The sequence below is a fragment of the Chenopodium album genome, chromosome 13 (genome assembly GCF_948465745.1).
Source record: "Chenopodium album chromosome 13, dcCheAlbu1.1, whole genome shotgun sequence".
NCBI lineage: Eukaryota > Viridiplantae > Streptophyta > Magnoliopsida > Caryophyllales > Amaranthaceae > Chenopodium > Chenopodium album.
In genome coordinates this window covers 23767253-23787935 of record NC_137846.1, presented here as the reverse complement: position 1 = coordinate 23787935, position 20683 = coordinate 23767253, and the positions used below count along the sequence as shown (strand labels likewise).

Genomic DNA, 20683 nt, shown 5'->3' with positions numbered 1-20683 from the left:
AGTGAGCTATTCAGTTATTGCGTGTCTATTATAAGGTAGACATAGTCGATTTGAACTATGGAAAAGGGGTCTATTCTAGTATTAAGTATGCACTATATAGGGAGAACTACATGTCGGTTAGGGAGCGTGTCATTGGGAAGCAAGGGGAATTGCATCTAGCTCCCTATATTGGTGGGGGTGATTGCTTGACACCTCGCTCTGGTTATCACAAGATTCCAACTCCTGAATTACCTCAAGTAGCTCCTCGTAAGCCTAAGGCTTCATCTTCATTTGGTCAATAGGCTGCTCAGCGTTCTGCTCCTGTTCCTGATGGTTTATTTGTTCTAGTCCCTGCTAACTTAGAAGCAGTTTTTAAGCATAGGAAGGTTCAGTTTAGTTTGGTTGGCACTTTGTTGTTTGGTTGGACCTTTATAGTGTATAAGTTTATGAGTCTATGCTGTGTGAGCACTATTTTGTCGTTTCAGTTTGTTGCTGCTTATTTAGGTCTAGTTTGTTTTTGCCTTTTTTGTAATGTTATCCTATGAGATGTAATATTTAGCTTAATTAAAGCAGGACTATGTATGTTATGCGCTGTTGTTGCTTTGAATGAAATGAATTATGTTTTGTTTGACTTTCCCTGGTTATGTTTTGGTGCTTGTTTATTATCAGCTTAAACTATTTATTGCTTTACATTATGCTTATCTACTTTGACGACTCTCAATCTGTAATGTATTGCAGAATACAGGGTTCTATTAGTTTGTTACATTGCAGCTTGTTGGCTTAGTGACTTCTAAAATGGTATGTGTTTAGCATAGTGTAAGGTGGAGCGAATAAGAAATGTTAATTTTATAAGAAAATATATTTTTGGCTAAAAATAAGTTAGTTGTTTGAAAGTTGCCATTATAATGTATTTTATCGGTCCTGATGCTATGTAAGGGTCATTACAAATAAGTTTAGAGATAGTGGAAATTGTGTGAGGCAGCGTGCTAGCAAACATTCACGTGCAATTGGTGCACTTTCGGAGCTAGATAAAATCAGGTTGGATTAGGTTATTAAGCATATGCTCTTTGTTATTAGGTTCTTGCATGTTAACAGCTTATGGTTGTGAAATTAGTAAGGTGTCTGACAGTAGTGCAAATAAGGCATGTAAGAGCAGTGGACAAACTAAGGCAAGGTTAAAGACAAATCCAAAACAATCTTCTCTAAAGAAAAACAGTAAGCATGTTGTTCTCATTCTGTTTTTCAATTTGATATGGTTTAGAAGTTGTATTTAACCTTTTCTTTTTAAATGTATGGATTGATTGTTGTTGTTACATATTTAGAGGAACTAAATGGATAGTCAAGCATAAATTCAGAAGGTGAGGCACAGAAAATGGATATGTGTTTGGCAAAAATCATTAGATCATTGTTTGGGAGTTGCCACTACAATGTGTATTGCTGATTCTAATGCTTTGTTAGGGTCTATTATAGATATGTTTGAAAATAGTGCAAGTTATGTAAGGTAGCGTGCTAGCAAGCGTTCACGTGCAGTTGGGGCACTTTCAGATCCAGATAAATTCAGGTTGGAATAGGTTATTAAGAGTGTGGTTTGTCTCTTAGTTGTTAGCATATTAATAGTTTATGGTTTTGAATTAAGTGCCATTGTTGACAATAGTGCAAAGCAAGCACGTAAGATCAGTGGCCAGACTAAGGGAATGCCAAAGACATTTCATAAACAACTTTCTCCGAAAAAAGACAGTAAGCATGTTGTTCTCATTATGATTTTGAATATGTTATGATCTGTTTGTGGTATTTAACCTTTTTTTTTAAAACAGAGGGAACGATTATTGCTGTTACTTATTTAGAGCGGATAGAAAGACTTTCAAGAATAAATTCAGTTAGGTTGGGATAGCTTCATTTTATGTTGGCTCTCCTTGTAGAATATAATCATGCTTTGCTTTATTTCTTTGTGCTATGTTTGTGTGTTCAGTGTAGTAGGTGAAAGTAGTGCGCAGGGTGTGCGTAGGAATAGCAAGAAAAATTCACAGCCTAAGGCAAAGCTACCAAAACCTCCAGCTCCAAAAAAGAAGGGTAAGCATAGGTTAGTTAATTATTCCTATTACTGTTCCATGTTTATTAGATAGTTTATGAATTTAAAAGTGATGCTAAGCAGAAGAACCGGCTACTGTTATTGGTCAGCCACTTCCACCAGCTCCTTTACAGATGGAGTCTGCACATTACTGTCTTAAGTGTGGAGCTAAGAAATTTCAGTATGAATGGCTCCACTTTTGTTGTGGGAATGGAAGTATTCGGATTGCTACAAATGACTTTCCTGCTGAACTTCATCGGCTCTTTACATCTCAAGATGAGGATGCATTGCATTTTAGACAATATTCTCGGATGTACAACAATTATTTGCATTTTGCTCTCCTTGAGGCGATTATAATGCGAAGACTTACAAGGGAATTTATGTTTTCTAACTGCATGGTCAGATTTATCACAACTTGCTTGATTTGTTACCAGAAAATGAAAAGCCTAAGTACTTGCAGCTTTATTTTTATGATGCACAGTTTGAGGCTACACACAGAACAAAAACTTTTCCTGAGGTTAGAAGAGACATAGTAGACATTTTTTATACGGGTCACAAGTGCAAACCCTTATGCTCGGTTTTTTAGATCATTAAGAAAGTTGACCATAACTCATACTACACAAATAGCTATTAATCAAAGCACAGTATTAGATCAGCGAGTGTATAATGCACCATTAACTGATGAAGTGGCGGCTATATGGCCGGACAGCATGTCTTCCAGTGATTACAGTAGTCCATATATTGTTATAGTAGGCAAATCCAATAAGCAACATCGGATATATCACTATTATGGATGTTGTGATCCCTTACAATATCCTCTTTTATTTCCATATGGTAAGTGTGGGTGGAGTCAAGGTATATAGAAAATTTATAGGAATTCACAGCAAGAAGCCTTAATGGATGTTAGCCCTATTGCTTCGTGTGCTGTTCATTTAGAGGAGGGTTTCATAGAAGAAGAATCAAAATGTAAGTATTTAGTCGCAGACAAATTGCTTTGCTAATTGAATATACTATAGTTGGAATGCTGCATATGAAGCCTTATTTGACATCCTAATTTTGCAAACAGGTGCAGCAGACTCTTCAAGGAGCTCTAAAAGGCATATTTCTCCAAGAGAATATTATGCCTACAAGATATAGATTAGGCCAGGGAATATGCTTCGTCGTGGAGGCCGATGCTTTTAACAATACATTATTGATATGTATGTCAAAATTGAAAACACAAGGCTTGATTTTTTCAGAAGAAACCAGCAAACGATACGAGCAGATTTGTATCAGGGGATTTTGGATACTATTGAAGATGGGGAGAAAACTGCTAGCAATATTGGTCGACGAGTTATTTTGCCACCAACCTTTATAGGTGGACCTCGTGATATGAAGAGGCGATACTTAAATTCTATGGCTCTTGTGCAGCGATTTGGCAAGCCATATCTCTTTGTTACTATGACGTGCAATTCTAGATGGCCAGAAATAACAGCTGAGCTTGCTGAGGGAGAAGTTGCAGCTGATCGTCCAGATGTTATTGCTCGTGTGTTCAGAGCCAAGTTAATTGCTTTGAAAAAACAAATAGTGGAAGATAAGGTGTTTGGGAAGGTGGCAACCATGGTTTATGTTGTTGAATTCCAAAAAAGAGGTCTGCCACATGCTCACTTTCTCATTATTTTAGAACATGGGTATAAACTTACAAGTCCTTCAGATTATGATAAGTTTGTCAGTGCAGAAATTCCTTCAGTCAATTCTCCAGAATTGCGCAAAATCATTTTAAGGCACGTGATGCATGGTCCTTGTGGTAGTTTAAATCCTGATTGTGGATGCATGAAAAGGAAAATTGGAGATGAAGTTGTCTGTAAATATAACTATCCTAAGTCCTATCTAGAAGAGACCACTACTAATGAAGATGCCTTTCCATTGAATAAGAGGCGGAACACAGGAGAACATGTAAGGATACGTGGTGCTACCCTTGATAACCGATGGGTTATTCCTTATAATCCATACTTATCGTTATTGTTTGACTGCCATCTAAATGTTGAAGTGTGTTTTACTATTCAAGCGGTGAAATACCTTTATAAATATGTTTATAAGGGCCATGATCATGTTTCTTTTAATATTGTTGGGGAAAATAATCAGGGTGTTGATGAGATTGAGAATTTTCAAGCTGGTCGATGGGTTTCTCCATGTGAAGTAGCTTGGAGAATATTTGGTTTTGATCTGTTTGAAATGACTCATTCTGTTATGGTGTTACCAGTGCACTTGCCCAATATGCAAACTATTTACCTAAGGTCTTATGAAAATCTTGATTCAGTAATTCAGAATGACAAAAGAAGCAAAACTGCTTTAACAGAAATTTTTTAGCTTAAATGCACGCATTCCCGGGGGTACAGGTCTCTGGTATACTGAAATGATTGCAGATTACAGGTGGGATAGCATCCATAAGGTCTGGGTTAAAAGAAGTTACAAAGAAAAATGTTGAGGACAGATGGCCTTTGTGATTCTTGCAGAAGGAGAAAGTTTCTTTTTGCGCTTGTTACTTGGTAAGGTTGTGAGTCCTGTGTCATTCGAACATGTGAGGACTGTTAATGGAGTTTTATACTCTACTTTTCAAGAAGATGCAATCAAACAAGGCCTGTTTCAGGAAGACAATGCCACTACTGCCTGTTTGGAAGAGGCAGCAGAGGCACAGATGCCTTCAGCAATGCGGCAATTATTTGCAACACTGCTCATATTTTGCCAGCCAAGTAATCCGAACATGCTTTGGGTTCGCTTTTATAGTTCCTTGGCTAAAGATTTCAAGCATAAATATCCTAGCTGCCAGTCTAAGGTTATGAAATAAACTGTGAGGGAGGTGGAAAGCAGCTTAGAATCCATGGGAAAGTCATTGGAAAATTTTGGGTTGGGCCATTTGATAGATGAAACAGATTATAGAATTCGTGTTACAAAAGATATTGCATATGCTCTAGAAGCACCTATTCCTCCAGAATGTCTTGATTATTGAGGCAAGCTAAATGCAGCTCAGGTAAGTGCATTTAACAGCATTATGTATTATATCAAAAATGGCAAGCCTGGATTTTTTTTTGTGGATGGGCCAGGTGGAACTGGGAAAACTTTCTTGTATAATGCCTTGTATGCTGAGGTGCGCTTATCAGGGAAAATAGTCTTGCCAATAGCAACATCAGGAATAGTAGCTTCTAACATTCCTTCTGGCAAGACAACACATTCTAGATTTAAAATACCACTGGATTCAGAGACATCCCTTACTTGTGATGTTCCTAAGCATAGAAGCTTGGCTGCTTTAAAAGAAACTGCTATTATCATTTGGGATGAAGCTTCTATGGCGCGTAGAGAGAATATTAAGTCTTTAGATCTATTACTACAGGATCTCTGTGATCCTGACAAGCCTTTTGGTGGAAAGGTCATTGTTTATGGAGGAGATTTTAGTCAGGTCTTGCCTATCCTGCCTCGTCGAACGCAAAAAGAGGTTGTTGGTGTAAGTGTAGTTAGCTCCTACATTTGGCCTCTTTTGATCAAATTCCGATTGACAGAAAACATCAGAGCAAAAGAAGACCCTATGTATTCATCTTTCCTTCTTGCTCTTGGCAATGGGCAGTTACAGTCAATTGAAAATTCTTATGTTTAGCTGGCACAGCATATTATTAGATATTATGCTCCGAATGAGGATGTTGTTTCTACATTGGCTGTAACAATATTCCCTAAAATTAATGTTCCGGGATTTGATAGCAGCATATTTAATGAACGAGAAATCATCACACCTATGAATGAGGATGTTAATATCATAAATGATCATATGATTGGCATGTTTCCTGGCATATCTACTACATATGAGAGTTATGGCTCGGTGCTTGATGATAGCTGCACACTATACCCTACCGAGTTCTTGAATTCACTCTACCCGGGGGCATGAGTCCTCACAAACTTGCGTTGAAAATAGGCAATCCTGTTATTTTACTGCGCAATCTAGCACCCTCTAAAGGCATGTGTAATGGAACTCGCCTTATTTGTAGGCGGTTCCTTCCTAATTCTATTATATGTGAGATATCGTTAGGACGTTATAAAGGCACATTCTATTTTGTACCTCAGGTGAACTTAAGGCCTTCAGCTTCTTCTAAGTATCCCTTCCAGTTTGAACGTAAGCGATTTCCACTGAAATTAAGCTTTGCTATGACAGTAAACAAGTCTCAAGGTCAGACACTGAATCGAGTATTAGTATACCTTCCACACCCATGCTTCTCTCATGGGCAGCTATATATTGCTCTTTCACGTGCCAAGAGATCTAATATGGTTAATGTGTATACACCTCAACCACCAGTTACTGTTCCCGAATCAAGTGTTAAGAATATTGTGACATATGATGTGCTTCGACTAGCTAATATCATTTAAATGTTATCTACTAGGTAAACTTAAGTTTATCATCACTGCTTTAAAACGCATAAATTGAAACAGTTTACTTTGTTTATTATTATTTTGTTTGATATATTGACTTAATCTTACTTTGTGATTTTGCAACCACTCTAAAGGTCGACTTGTAAAAGTGTCCTGTTTCGTTAGGACATTGGCTTGAACAAGTTATAATTGTGATGCTTAAATTTCCTTTAAAAAAATGTTACATATTTTAGAGATTTCTACAGTAGCTAGAATAGCCAGGCTACTTAAATATGCCACATCTTAAGATAATGTGTATATGCTTTCTGAATTTGCTCATTATATATATATATCTAAATTGAAAGGTTAATATAATATTTAGCCAGCTTAGTTTAATACACTACTATGTATTCACAACATTAAAATACAAATAGTATATTATAGTAAATAATTAAGCTGAATAAGTAATGCATTTCTATGTTGTTTTGTAATGAAAAAATGAAAAAGAAAGCAGACAAAAAAAAAGGATTTTTTTATTGTATTTTCATATGTCAATACAAAAGTCAAAGTCACATTAGTCATATGTCTCAATAAAGTTACTTACAGCTGGGTTACTTATGTCATTATGCATCTTGAACTATGAAAAACTTACTATTATCTAGGTAAAATGTATACATTCTTATATCCAGTGGACATTGCACAGCTTTACTTTTCTAGCCAATCAAAATGCTACAGCTATAGAAATAATCCAGTTTTAAGGTTTATCTTGTTCTATATAAAGATTACTTTCCTCGACTAAAACGTGCACCTGAATTCTGTTTTAAAGTTGAACTTCTTTGCAGATTATTCTCCCTGATAATCAACTACTAAGGTAAGTGCATTAATGGTTGTATTCTTATATTCTGAAGTTACTGATTTAATGCTAATTTGTATTTATTAGCATGCTGTGTTAAATCTTATTTACTGTCATATCTTAATATGTGTGGTTGTTGTTGTACCTTACAATATGAAACATATTTGTAAATTAGTATGTGACTGCTTACTGATGACCATAATACAGCTTACCTATACTTTCTAATTCAGCTTGCATCTAATAACATGTCATATTTAATGTGCTTCAGTATAGTAGATCTATTTGGGGGCTTTCTATGTTGTTGGCTACTGTAGGGTAGATGCACTTATGGTTGCCTATATTGTATTAAATGCATTATGCATCTTGTTTATATATACTGACTTTAGAAAAACTTTTTATTAGTTTATGATGTTATTGTCTTAGACTTGTGAGTAGTGCATCAATGTGTTCCTTACTGATTTACCATGACCTATGTACCATTCAACAATGACAACCATCTTCTAATACTATTTTTTACATGCTCCTGTATTAGATGAAGCCTCAATATGTTCCTTTAGACAAGCTAACTCCCAAAACCAAGAAATACAAGATTAAAGTTAAAGTCAAAGAAAAGTCTCCTGCAAAATACCCAGAAAACAAAAAGGCTTACTAGAAACTTGTCTTTGAAGATGATGAGGTACATTGCTATGATGATTCAGTGCTTATTTTAACAGTTAAAACTAAATTCAATCTGATTTTATTCTTGCTATACATATAGGGTAACAAAATCAGAGGCACTTTATTTGATGATGAAATTGAGAATTTTCAGAATAGATTAGAACATGAGAAGGAGTATATTATAGCAGATGCACCTATAAGAAACACTAATGCAATGTATCGCTACAAGGAAGGTGACTACTATTTGTCGTTTGGAGGATCAACTACAATTCAGTCCCTGAATCCTAATACTAGTCCTGTTTTGCCAAACTACATTTCTATTGCTGAAGTTCCACCCTAAAAGTTAGTTTACACCAATACATATACATATACATATATATATATATATATATATATATATATATATATATATATATATATATATATATATGTAGTTATATATATATATTAAATGGTTTTTATTTTATCATTTATTATGATAATAACTTGCCACATCTACAGGCTTGGTGATGGCCTTGTCATTTCTCTGTATGGAGAACTTGCTACTAAAGATTGTGCTCAACTATCAGCTTGGTGTGAATCTTTCATGAAAGTCAGCTGCCGGCACTTGCAGCCAGCTACTCATACTAGTTTTGATTCTCTTTGCCCATTATTGTACTAGTTATTCTACTAATTTCATACCTTAACACATATTTTATGACCCAGGCTTCTCATTGGCATCCTCTATGTCAACAACTATTGATCCTAATCCTATAGCCTAGAAGTTAATGCATTAAAGGCTTGGTGAGCTATTATACTTTACAGATTTAAGTATACCTTATTTGGCTACTTAATTCTTAGTAGTAACATATCTCGTGCAGGATATTGGAGAACCAGGATCGGCTTTCTGATCACATGGGCCATCAGCTGACTATCAAAGAGGCTAGCAACTCAACTATTATGATGACTGTTAAAGATCTGAATAAGAAAACAGTAATTATTCATTGCTTTATTTATTTAAAGCATCCTAATCTACAATGGATCATTTTCACACATGTTTATTCTCTTGCAGTTTACTACAACCACTGCATATGAGCGCCATTGGATTGAGATTACAATTCCGGATGCTAAACAGGAAGATGTTAATGCCTATATTGGATGCAGTGGATATAGAAAACATTGTGATAATGTGTAGACTGTCAAATTCTATTGCGACGTATGCAATGCTCAATACACTGCAGAAAAGAGGTACATGATTCCAAGCATAAGGCATTTGTTCTGCAATCCTTCATATCAGTAGCTGAATATGTTTCTTTTCAGGATTAGTATTAGCTTCACTGCAATTGATGACACTGGTAGTATCTGCATGACTGCATATGGAAAGCAATGTGAAACATTGCTTGGCCTTAAAGACATAGAACTCGCACAGAAGAAGGTAAAGTCTTTAATTAATGCTTAAGCATGTACCAACTACTTTGCATTGCAAACTTAATTAGCTTTGCAGGTCATCTCTAAACTAATGTACTGTCTTTTGCTATGTAGATGACAGAGTGGCCTAAATTTGAAAATATAGCTGCTAGATTAAAAGAAAAACCACTTAAGCTTGAAGTAGGCCCAACTGGTGCAATTAAGAGGGTTGGCTATCTTAAGTGGGTTGTGAAATCAGTTTTTACTTAGTGAAGTTGTAGCTGCTTATGCTTCGGCTTCTGGTAGGAACACAGTTTCTTACGTACGACTATATAGTCCTTTTGGATGTGTTCCTACTGGACACCTTTTGCAACAATGTTATATTCTTAGCGCCTATTTCATATCTTTAAACCTTTCTTCAGTGTTATGTAATTCTAAGCTACACTAACATTGCTACTATGTCATATTTTGGAACTTGGTAGGTAGCTTCTACATGCTTATAAGTATCTGATCTTAATGTTATTATGTTTGTTGTGTACTAAATGATGTGAGTTTGAAGTAATATATATTGGCACTCTTAATATTTATTTATATTATGTGTCTTTAACAAATGCACTGCATAGTAAGCCAGTTATGCATTACCTTTATAGTGAATTTATCGCTTTTTGTTATTTATAAAGTGCTGATAATACTTCCACCCTTACATAGTAAGAATGCAAATCTATCAAATACCAGCTCAATACCAATGTCTCTAAAACTAATATGCTTATAATGTGCTGCAAGATTTGCTCATAATTATCCATTACAACACACTATCCCAAATAATTTACCAATACTACAAACTTACTTAGCTCATCACATTCCATAACATGTAAACATAACATTATTCTGATGTCACCTTAATATAATCACATATTCTAATTTAAATGTTAAACAAGATCTTTGTCTATTGATTTAATCATTTCAACGATCTCCATGAAATCTTTCATTGTTAAATCTACAGGAACTCATATACTTAATTAGAGATGTGGTACAACAACTTTACTAGAACCAGTAGCCAACACTTGTTGCTTTATGATCTTCATCTCTATCACCTTTAGCCAGCACATCAGCTTCACTATGATTAGTTGCTAATTGTCCCTCAACATTTTTAGCTAACATAGCTTCCTCAGTCATTTTACCTCTGCATATTGGGAATTAATTTGAATTACCCAAAAGAGCAATCTTATCAAAATTTTCCAGAAAACTTTGCTTCTTCTTTTTTCCTTATTTCAAGCTCCTTAATTCAGATATCTCATTTTCTACTACATGCAACTGCATCTCTATATTGACCATTTTTTTTACATCTAAGCAAAAACCCCTTGCATTAGATAGCTGGCCTTGCAAATGAGTTTCTCTATATTTGAGCTCTAGTAGCCTATCTTTTACAGTGCGCTTATAGCATGAAGGATGTTGCCTAAGGCATGGGAATTTATTCTCTTCTGCCATCTTAAGATGTAGAACTAGGATAGCAAATAAGATGTTCAGTATGCTTTTGTGAAACCAACCAAGAAAGGCCAATTTAAACTAAATGAAACTATAGAAAAAAGTTAACACTTGCTGGAAAAGCATCACACGCTGGTCAATATTTTCCACACATTTAATATCTACAAAAAAAATAACCACACCAGCTTATTATCCAGGAGATAAAACACAAGCTTTCAACTGCATACTTATTATCAATCACAGTCTCTGCACATTTCTTTGTATTCCAGTAACACACAATTTAGACAACACTTACACAAGTTTACACTCCACAGAAAAGCAAAACCATACCATTATACAGGATACTAAAGCCAACATCTTAACTTTAGTAGCTTTATTAGCTACAATTTCAGTATATTTCCTACCAACTCAAAAGGTTGCTTAACATGTAATATACTGATATTAAATTATGCAGTGCATTAAAACAATTTAAAATATAAAGAATATTCAGAAAAGTTACTATCCAAACAATAGTTAGCATTCATGCATCTATTTAAAGTTCAAATAATAAAAAACTTATAATAAATACAAACCAATATAACTACAATGACTTAATTTAGTTACTTTAACTTACAAACAAATTTACATCTACCTAACCATCCTAGCTGAGTTTGTGTGATTATCTCAAAAGCTAAGTCTTTTGTCTTTATTTATAGTTTCTTATTATCATTACTAACACTTTTTGATTAAGTTTTGAGTTTTGTTTATTTATACAATACATCAACGCTTAATTATTTAGTACATTAAAACAAAACAACACATAATGTTCAAGATATTCCTATTGCTAGTAGGACCAACTCAAAATTTCACTATTATTTAACTTTAATTATTCACATTGTTGGTTAGTACGAACCACTCTTGCTAATAAATTCCATCTACAATTCCATCTACTAAGCATTCATATAATGCATAAAAAGCACAATACAAAATAATCCAACAATTAAAACCAAAATATTTATATAACCTTCAAATCTTTAAAATTCATACAAAATATTTATATAATCTACCAAGTTCAGCCAAAATGCAATCATTACAACCTACTTAATTATAAGCTTTTAATCCTTACATACAAAAACTTTTGTCAAAATAGATAAAGGCCAAATGTACCACTACTTTCAACATCTAAATGGCCCTTACATAGATATACTACTTAAACATTATACAGCTTAATCAAATTAATTAATCAGAATTAAATCCATAAGCACCATTGTCATCATTAGAAACTTCAGGGGAGTGATAATGGTATGGGCGACCTACATCCTCTTCGGAGCTAGCATCCCATTCCCCGGGTTCTAACTCAAGTTCATTTTGTTGGTCTCCCTCGTCTTCCTCCTTCTCCTCTTCGTCTTCCTCCTCCTCCTCATCAAGTTGAGGTTGTTTCTGCCCCTTCTCCACCAAACTATCGTTTTATTCAGGAATTGCAGGTTGTTACTGCACTTGTTCAGCCTAAACAACAACCGTTGAATGAATAACCTCTTTCTTTTCAACCTCTCCATCGCTGATTTCCATATCAGCCTCGCCTCCCTCAACGCCAACACCCAGAACCTCTCCAGCATTACTAGGTTCACCTCTGCTTTTAGATGACTCACCTCTAAAGCGCGGCATTTTCCTTCGTCTGATTGCATCATCATCACTTTCACTATCAACTTGAATAGCAGAATCACAATTGCTACCACTTTTAGGCCTCTTTCCATTGCTTTTGCTCTCATCAACCTTCCCACAATTTGCTAATTGTTTATTAATCTCATCCATTTCTTCCATTAGCATGTCCATTTTCCGTGTTGCATCTAAACGGATTTCAGTGAATGTCGTAAATTGACCCCGAAGATGCTCTTTCCTTTTGACTAAGTAATCTCGGTACCAAACTGACATTGAAGGCTTGTCACCATTTCCAGCCATGGCAAAACTTAGGTTATTAACTTTTAATGTAGAAGAAAGGGGTTTCAAGCTTGCAAGAAAAGTACAGAGAAAGGTTTTGGGATTGTCTCAATCAAAAGTATCTTTCTTTTTTATACAACATCAAACCGTCACTTTACATTTATGTCTTTTCGAATGTCTCTGCTAGCATGCAGAAGAGGAAGGGTTGCATTATTTCACACAACGCACGTTGTTCGAAGAATCACTTCAATTTAGGAAATCTAATAATCCAATTCTTGCTATATATAAGTACTATATAAGAATATTTCCAAAATTATAAACAAATTTCTTTCATATTTGTTAAGTACGAAATACTAACTATATTAAAAGCGTGTAATAATTTAACCCGAGACTTTTAGACAATCATTTTTTTTTCTTTTTAAAGGAAATTAAGGTTTTAAGTAGTAATCCTCGAAGATAATTCTCAACAATTATAAAACCATATTTCAATAGCATGATTTAAAATAACTTGATTATAATAGCATGATATTTCATTTGTACTTTTGAAAATTATCATGTATAATGCTAAATCTCATTCGTATATTTTATGTAAAATATCTGAATAAATAAATAAATAAATAGTAAATGAAAAATATGGATGAAAAAATGATATGCATAGAATAGTAAATAGAAGTACGGAGTAATTTTCCACCAGGAAAAAAAAAAGAGAACGGAGTAATTTTTTTATATGTACTTAAATAAAGTGGATCTCATACTATGTATTGGACATATGTGATCGGCATGTCAATTATCTATCAAGAGTAACCGAATTATTTGGTGCAACAGATTACGCCATGCGACAAAAGTTATCTGAGTTTTTTTTTTTTGTTAGGGATTATCCGAGCTATTCAGTTAGGTATTACTCGAATTACTCGGTTAGGGATTACTTAATGGGCTCAGATAGAGGATACTCGAGGGTTCACTTAATCAAGGGTTACTTGAGAGGTTATTTGGTCAAGGTAACTCAAATTACTCGATCAAGAATTACTTGAGACTCTTAGTTAGAGGTTACTCGGTCATCGGTTACTCGAGTTACTCGGTTACGGGTTATTCAAGTTTCTCGGTCAAGGGTTACTCGAGTAATTCGGTCATGGGTTACATAATGAGTTTAGTCAAATGTTACACGGTTATGGGTTACTTGAAAGTTCAGTCATGCTTTAGTTGAGAGGTTATCCAATCAAGGGTTACTTGAGAGATTACTCGAAGGGTTTGGTCAAGGATTACTCGAGGGGTTACTTAAGGAATTACTCAATCAATAATAACTCAAATAACCCATGACCAAATAACTTAAGTAATTCAATAACTACAACTTACACAATCAATCTTTTTATGCTCATTATAAGGTTGCCCATGAAATAACTAAGTCAAACCCAATCAATTGGCCCATTATTTTGCACAAAAATATTATAAACTTACCTAACAAAATCATATATTCATCCATCATTTTTTTTAATAGTTTATTTTATACTATTCTATATGAAATACAATTATTATTAAGTCTTGCTAAGTCAATAACATTGAATGTCTTTAATTTTGCTAATGAACAATTAAATTCAAGTTATGAATGTTATGATTGATGCAAGTTTCAATAGTATATAAATAACAATATTAGTATTCCACAGTTGTCCAATTAGCTACATTTTTTTTTTGTTGAAAAAACAATATTTACATTTTATTTTCTTAATTTGACACTTGTACATGTGTAATCCCCCGTATTTTTAAATATTTTATAAATGAAAATTTATTTTATTTGTAATATTTATTTGTTATTTTTCATAATTTAATTTCAAAAGTTTCAAATTATTAATCTGGGTCGAAAATTATTTGAACAAATTATTTTATGCACCTTTATTCTACAATTTATGTCCAATCACACAAGCCTAACCCATTTGTTTACTTAATCGACCCATTATTTTTATGAGGCCCAATCTTTCTTTTTACCCTACAATAATTCTCTCTTATAAATACCCCATGAATCTCCAAAAATTTCCCACACAAAAAGGTTAGTCTTATTTTCATCTTCCTTTGTTTCATTATTTTGCTTAATGTTAATTTAATTGTTTTGGGTTTTGATTTTAGTATAAAGATTATATTTTTAGTATCAAATTATATTTTAATGGTATAAAGATTATAAATTTCAGATTATATTTATGTTATAAATTTCATATTTTATGAATTATAAACCTAGGGTTTCAATTTATTGAAAATCATGATTTTAGGGTTTTTATGAACAATGGATTTAGGGATTTTATAGTAATGATGTTTTGAAATTTTGGTGATTATAACTACTGATTAGTTTAACTTAATTCCAGATTATTTTGAACACATAGATTCGTGTTTTAATTTTTAGATTTCCGTTCGTTAATATTAATCCCGTTTTAATCCCGATCAGGTTCCAAACTCATCCGATTTTGACAAAAAAGTAGTGTTTTCCATGTGGAAACAACGTTTTAAGAAAGATTCACTACCTTTGGTAGTGAGTACCACCCTCTCGTGGCCAAATTCAGCCTCTAAATATGATTTTCGGGCAGTTTTTGGTTTTTAACGAAGTTTTTTTAAAATTTTATCCTTGAGTTTAAAGGGTAAGAGATAATTTAATTTTTCTATGGATAACTCAAGTATAAAGATGTATTTTGATGAAGTTTTGAAGTGGTTTTCGATTAGTTTAAAATGCTAGAATTTTATTTAAAGTAGTATAATTGTGATTTTAATAAAAGGGTGTGATTACCTATTAAAAGGGAGATTTTTAGGGGTTTTTATATAATTTTTAGATTTTTATTAGACTTTGAACTTGCTGTAATTTCATGTATAAGAGTGTATTTTAAGGTTTTTACGAAGAAAATTTAAAGAACTATATATAAGCCTTTAAGTTTAACAAAAGGGAAGGTTTTAAAGTGTTGTTTGATTTGGATTTTGAATGTTTTAAAGTAAGTTAGTATTGCTGTAAATTTGATTGATTGGGTATTGATTGAGATGTTATTATTTGGCTTAGGAGAGGAGTTTATTGAAGGTGATTTCTAGTTAGTAAAGTGGCATACTAATTCGTTTGCTCAAGGTACGTACAAGTTACGAAACCTTTCTTTTAGGTGCATGTTTAAGGACGACGGATCGAGAACTTAGTATCATGTATAGGGATGACTGAGTTAAATTGTTTGGTTATACATTGTGAATTTCGTATGACGTGCACTATTTTATATTGCAAGTATTATTTGTGCTCTAATTATGCAAGGTGCGCTTAGAGGCAAAGGTATATGATTGGTGTAATGATTAATTTATTACTCATTCATGATTATGCAAGCAGGATGAGTAAAGAAAGAATTTAAGTCTTCTAAGACGAGGTTGAGGTTTTGGGGTGCCTTATGCACTCAAGGTGTTTATACACCGAGGTAGTAAAGGAATAAATAATAAATGTTGCTTGCCACTAATAAATCAAGAATTGAAATTGAAAAGTTGTTTTACTTGATTGAATTGATATTGGATTGATTGTATTGTTATGCATATGAGTCATCACCAAGTCTAAACCTGTAAATCACGTAAAGTGCAAGATGGATGAGCAATAAAACTCTGGATTGGTGCACTTCTGGAGTAATGACAATCAGGGGTTGGGGTACATGGGGTATTAGCCGTGTACTTTTCTCGAGGCCGTCTGATCTACGAGTCTCTTATTTCAAATATTTTTCAAAACTAGGAGTTAGGTGAGATCTCATACTAACTACGGTCACGGAGTCGCGCCTGTGGTCGTTGGATGTTTATTGATGTTTCCGAAAGGAGGCATGGGGTTTTTCTTTTATTGATGTTCCAAATGGAGCATGGGTTGGACAACCTTGTCTATTGCGTAATCCAATGAATAAAAATAATGATTTACCTATTATTAATTAATGGAGTCTTAGCAATATAAATAGTTGAGTCGTGTGTTGAGTCTATAATTTAATGATGCATGATGATTGATTATTGGTAGCATGTTATGGATTTCTTAATTTATTTTGCAGCTTGTATGTACTCAGCTTTGCTGATTGCGTGCTTTGTGTGTCTTTCTTTGGTCATGGCCTTCGCCTTTCAATGACCCTGTGACGATCCAATTTTTACACTTGTAATATTGGGGAGCAGAATTATCACAGGTTCTTACACATGCAGCATTCATCAGGGTTGTGGGATCTTGAGTAGAGAGTTGGTTGTTTGCATTTTATTTCTTTTGCAAGTTTGAATTTATTTTAATTCGATTTTATTCGACACTATTTCTTTTGGGTTTGAATTTATTTGAACATTGAATTTAATCACTTACTACTTTTATTGGGTTTTGAATAAGGGCCTTAATGGTTCCAAGTTGTATGACTTAATTTGGTTTCATTCGTTGGTTTTGAAACTTATTTATAACTGATTTAGTTTTTCCGCTGCTATTTTCTGATAAAGCCTCAACGTTTGAACACGTGGCGGTAGCACGCCAGTAATTCTCTTGAATATTGTTCAGGGTCCTCACAAGTTTAAAGAGAGAATTATTGGGGTGTTACAACATGACTAATTGTGCAATGTATATTTTTTTTTTTTTTGAAAGAAATAGGTAGCAATGCTTTATTAAAATTAAAGGTCTAATTTCGCCAAAGTAGTAAGACTTTGCGGAAATGATCCCAAATGTATTACCTTCCTTATGTGAATGCTGATTAATATGTTTTTAATTTTTGTGCATTGTATATTAATACAACACAGTAGTTTCATTTTACTTTTATTTATTATTACCTTCCTTGTGTGAATGCTGATTAATATGTTTTAAAATTTTTAAAAACTTTTAGTCTTCTTCCAAACATTTCCTTTTCATTTCTCTGACTCTTCATTTCTTTTCATTTCTCTTTCTTATTAAATTATTTTGAGAGCTACAAAATTGCCATGTGAATTTTTTTTATTGTCCATTTTCTCTAATTTTTCATCAATTTCTCTATGAACAGTTGTGTTTTTTTTCTTCTTTTTTTAATTAGTAATCTCCTATTTTATTGTCTCAGTGAAACATGGCCAACAACAGGCAGTGCAAGATCTCAAGGCGCAGCTTGGTGTGCGTTACAATGAGATGGATGCAATTGCAGAACAGGAGAAAATGAAGAGAGAAGAATTGGCTAGCATAAGAGCAGCATATACATTAAATTACAGGAAGCAAGGGTTCTGTCTAGCCAATTGCAGAGGCTTCGAGAGCAGCAAATTGCTCAGCTTTTTTGGCAATTAAATGAAAACACTAGAAGAAAATGGCTTGTCCATGGAGGAATTGGGTCCGCTGTTGGAATAGACAGACTTATTGAGGAGGACAGGGGCAGCACTGTGGCTGAGAATGATGTAGCAGGGGTAACCCTGTACAGCAGAGGGGTAGTAGTGGAGTTGATAGAGGATCTGTAGCACAAAATGAGATTGTTGGTGGTGACTTTGAGATGGAGGAAGTAAATCAAGACGAGAGTGTGGAAGATAATGTAGAGGAAGGAGATGATGATGATCATGAGGGTGGTGCTGCAGATGAAGATGTTGAGGATGAGGTTGAGGTGCAAGATGAAGACCAGAAAGATCATTTTGAGGAAGAGGATTTTGATGCTGCAGATGATCATCAAGAGTATTGGTTTACTGGCAATGATAGTGGGGACGAGAGGATGGGCTATGAAAACAATTACGGGTCAGAGGCTTCGACTGATTCGGATGGTTATTGGCACACTGCAAGCAACTTTGATAAAATTTGTTAGTCATGTTAATGTTATTATTGATTATCTGAATAGTTTTTAAGAAAACTTTTAGTAATGTGCAAGCAAGGGGTTATATTTTGTGAATTGCTACGAATGGTGACTATTTTGTTGACTTGATTGGAAGATAATGTATTTAAATTTATGGATGTGGTAAGTTGCTTATACTTTATGTTATTGAAATGAAATGAATGAAAGTTGATTTATCTTCTTGGTTGATTTGAAATGAATAGCTTTTGATGCATGGATATTGAATTGAAGTGTTGCTTAAATTTTGATGGTACTTTACTATTTACAGTAGGTATTAGTACTTATTCAAAGATTATGTTTTGATGGTTGCTTATGTATTCATTGACCAGAAGCTATGATAAATTAAATCATAATTAAATAAGATACAACCAAGACAATACTTACTCAAAGATGCATAAATAAGAACTCATTCAAGGTTCATAGATAAACAATAACATCAACAATTGATCACATTAGATCACACTAACTAAGCACTTAACAAACAATACACTAGGATAACTAGCAAACCTTACAATCATAATATCTTTTGACAAAATTACACTAAATTAGACAAGTGAATCAAGAAAGCTAGAACACCTTACAGCCATAAAAGAAACACAATACATATTCTAGACAAATGTAGCCTTAGAAGTACTCTCAACCTTGGAATGAACCACCATATGAGGCATCACTTCCGGGTGAGTATGATGGACTAGAGTGATGATGAATCTCAATGCCATGAAGACTAGGCTTAGCAGCAAAAGTGTTGGTTCCTTCCTCGGGTTTCTGTTTTGCCTCAGTTTCAGCAAGGTTAACGGAACATCCTCTCTTAGAACTAGGTTTCTTATCTTCTGGTTCACCAAAACAAAGAGCAGACACAACAGCTTTTAGCTCTTCCACCTTCTATTCAAGATAGGTAACACGTTCCTCCACCACTTCTAGACTGATGTGTTTGGCTAATTCACACTGAACACTGCTATCAACCTTCTCTTCACCCTTACTTTTCATAGTCACAGAGCTACTTCTTTCACAGCAAGATATTTTTTTGAATAATGTATGCAAGTAGAATATGAAATTTCTAGCACTTTACTTTTCTTCTATATAAGCCAAGAGTGCTACAATATATTACCCGGTGGTTAATTACAAGTGTCTTATAATAACTTACATATATAGCACAATATTAAGGAACTCTTCATAAAAACTTATGTACAATAATTTGCACTCTTCAGTATACATGTGATAGCATTAAACAGTTCATATATGTATAGCATGCAGGTCATTCATACCAGCCTTTAGTTATCAAGCCTATCTAGCTAAATAAAAGATGCTTAAACAACACACCATGAAAGCACATTTAATCCAAAGCAACTATGACACTATACAGAATAAAGGTGTTCAGTAGAAGTTATAATTGAGTCTAAGCATTGTGATTGGATGAGACAAACTAATGGATAAAACTGAGCAACATTGTAAATCTAAAACATAAGAAGATATGTAATTTGAAATAGCATAGTAAATCAGATAATCATAGAAAGAGTGCCAATACAGGAACTTAAATTAAGCTCTACCTATTTCACAATTCTTATTATGTCCTTTTTAAATGCAATGTTAGGACCTATTACATTAAGCTTAAATAACATATTATCTTCAATGACCTACACCAACACTAGATCTATATCAAAGATTGCAGGATATCCTTTTCGATACTTAATTAGTGCACCCTCATCCTTTTGAACATTATACCGAGCAATGAATTCCTTCACGCCGCTTTGTAGTTCACATTTGGTGATGACATCATCCTTCTTCATAACTCTCAGCTTAACATCAAATTGTGTGTCAAAATTCTAGAGTAATACATTAGTTGAATCACCAAATTCACTTAACCAGTTGTTTGCAAAGTCAAGAGGGACATTCTGCAAACAATGACATCAAAATAAACAGAATTATTTCAACTAAACAAAGAGTTTACACCACAAAAAATATACATTAACACAATGAATACTTAGTATCAACACATACAATTGTTTTTTTCTTGAGATAGGCTGGAGTAAAAATAAATTTGAAATGTGGCTCACGACAATTATGTGCAAGCTCATCGATCCATGAATTTGTTTCAGTCATTTTTTCTGAGCTACCATGATAGGGAAGTCTGCGCCCACGTCTCTTACTCGAACTGCAATTATCCTTGCCAACTCCAAATCCTTG

The 20683-nt window shown here is 33.9% G+C and overlaps 1 protein-coding gene across 1 annotated transcript; it reads left to right on the top strand.

The window, feature by feature from the left end:
* The first annotated feature begins 4907 nt into the window (after nucleotides 1-4907).
* LOC145575397 (uncharacterized) lies at nucleotides 4908-5963 on the top strand. Its single transcript, XM_081633274.1, has 3 exons — nucleotides 4908-5022; nucleotides 5131-5528; nucleotides 5679-5963. The coding sequence occupies exons 1-3, from the start codon at nucleotides 4908-4910 to the stop codon at nucleotides 5961-5963; spliced, it is 798 nt and encodes a 265-aa protein (XP_081489400.1).
* The last annotated feature ends 14720 nt before the right edge of the window (nucleotides 5964-20683 follow it).

What these genes read in the sequence shown, in the direction of transcription:
- LOC145575397 (XM_081633274.1), top strand. Translation starts at nt 4,908, where the DNA reads ATGGGAAAGTCATTGGAAAATTTTGGGTTGGGCCATTTGATAGATGAA. An exon ending in AGCACCTATTCCTCCAGAAT is followed by an intron (nt 5,023 to 5,130) that starts GTCTTGATTATT and finishes TGGATGGGCCAG; the next exon opens with GTGGAACTGGGAAAACTTTC. An exon ending in CGCAAAAAGAGGTTGTTGGT is followed by an intron (nt 5,529 to 5,678) that starts GTAAGTGTAGTT and finishes TCTTATGTTTAG; the next exon opens with CTGGCACAGCATATTATTAG.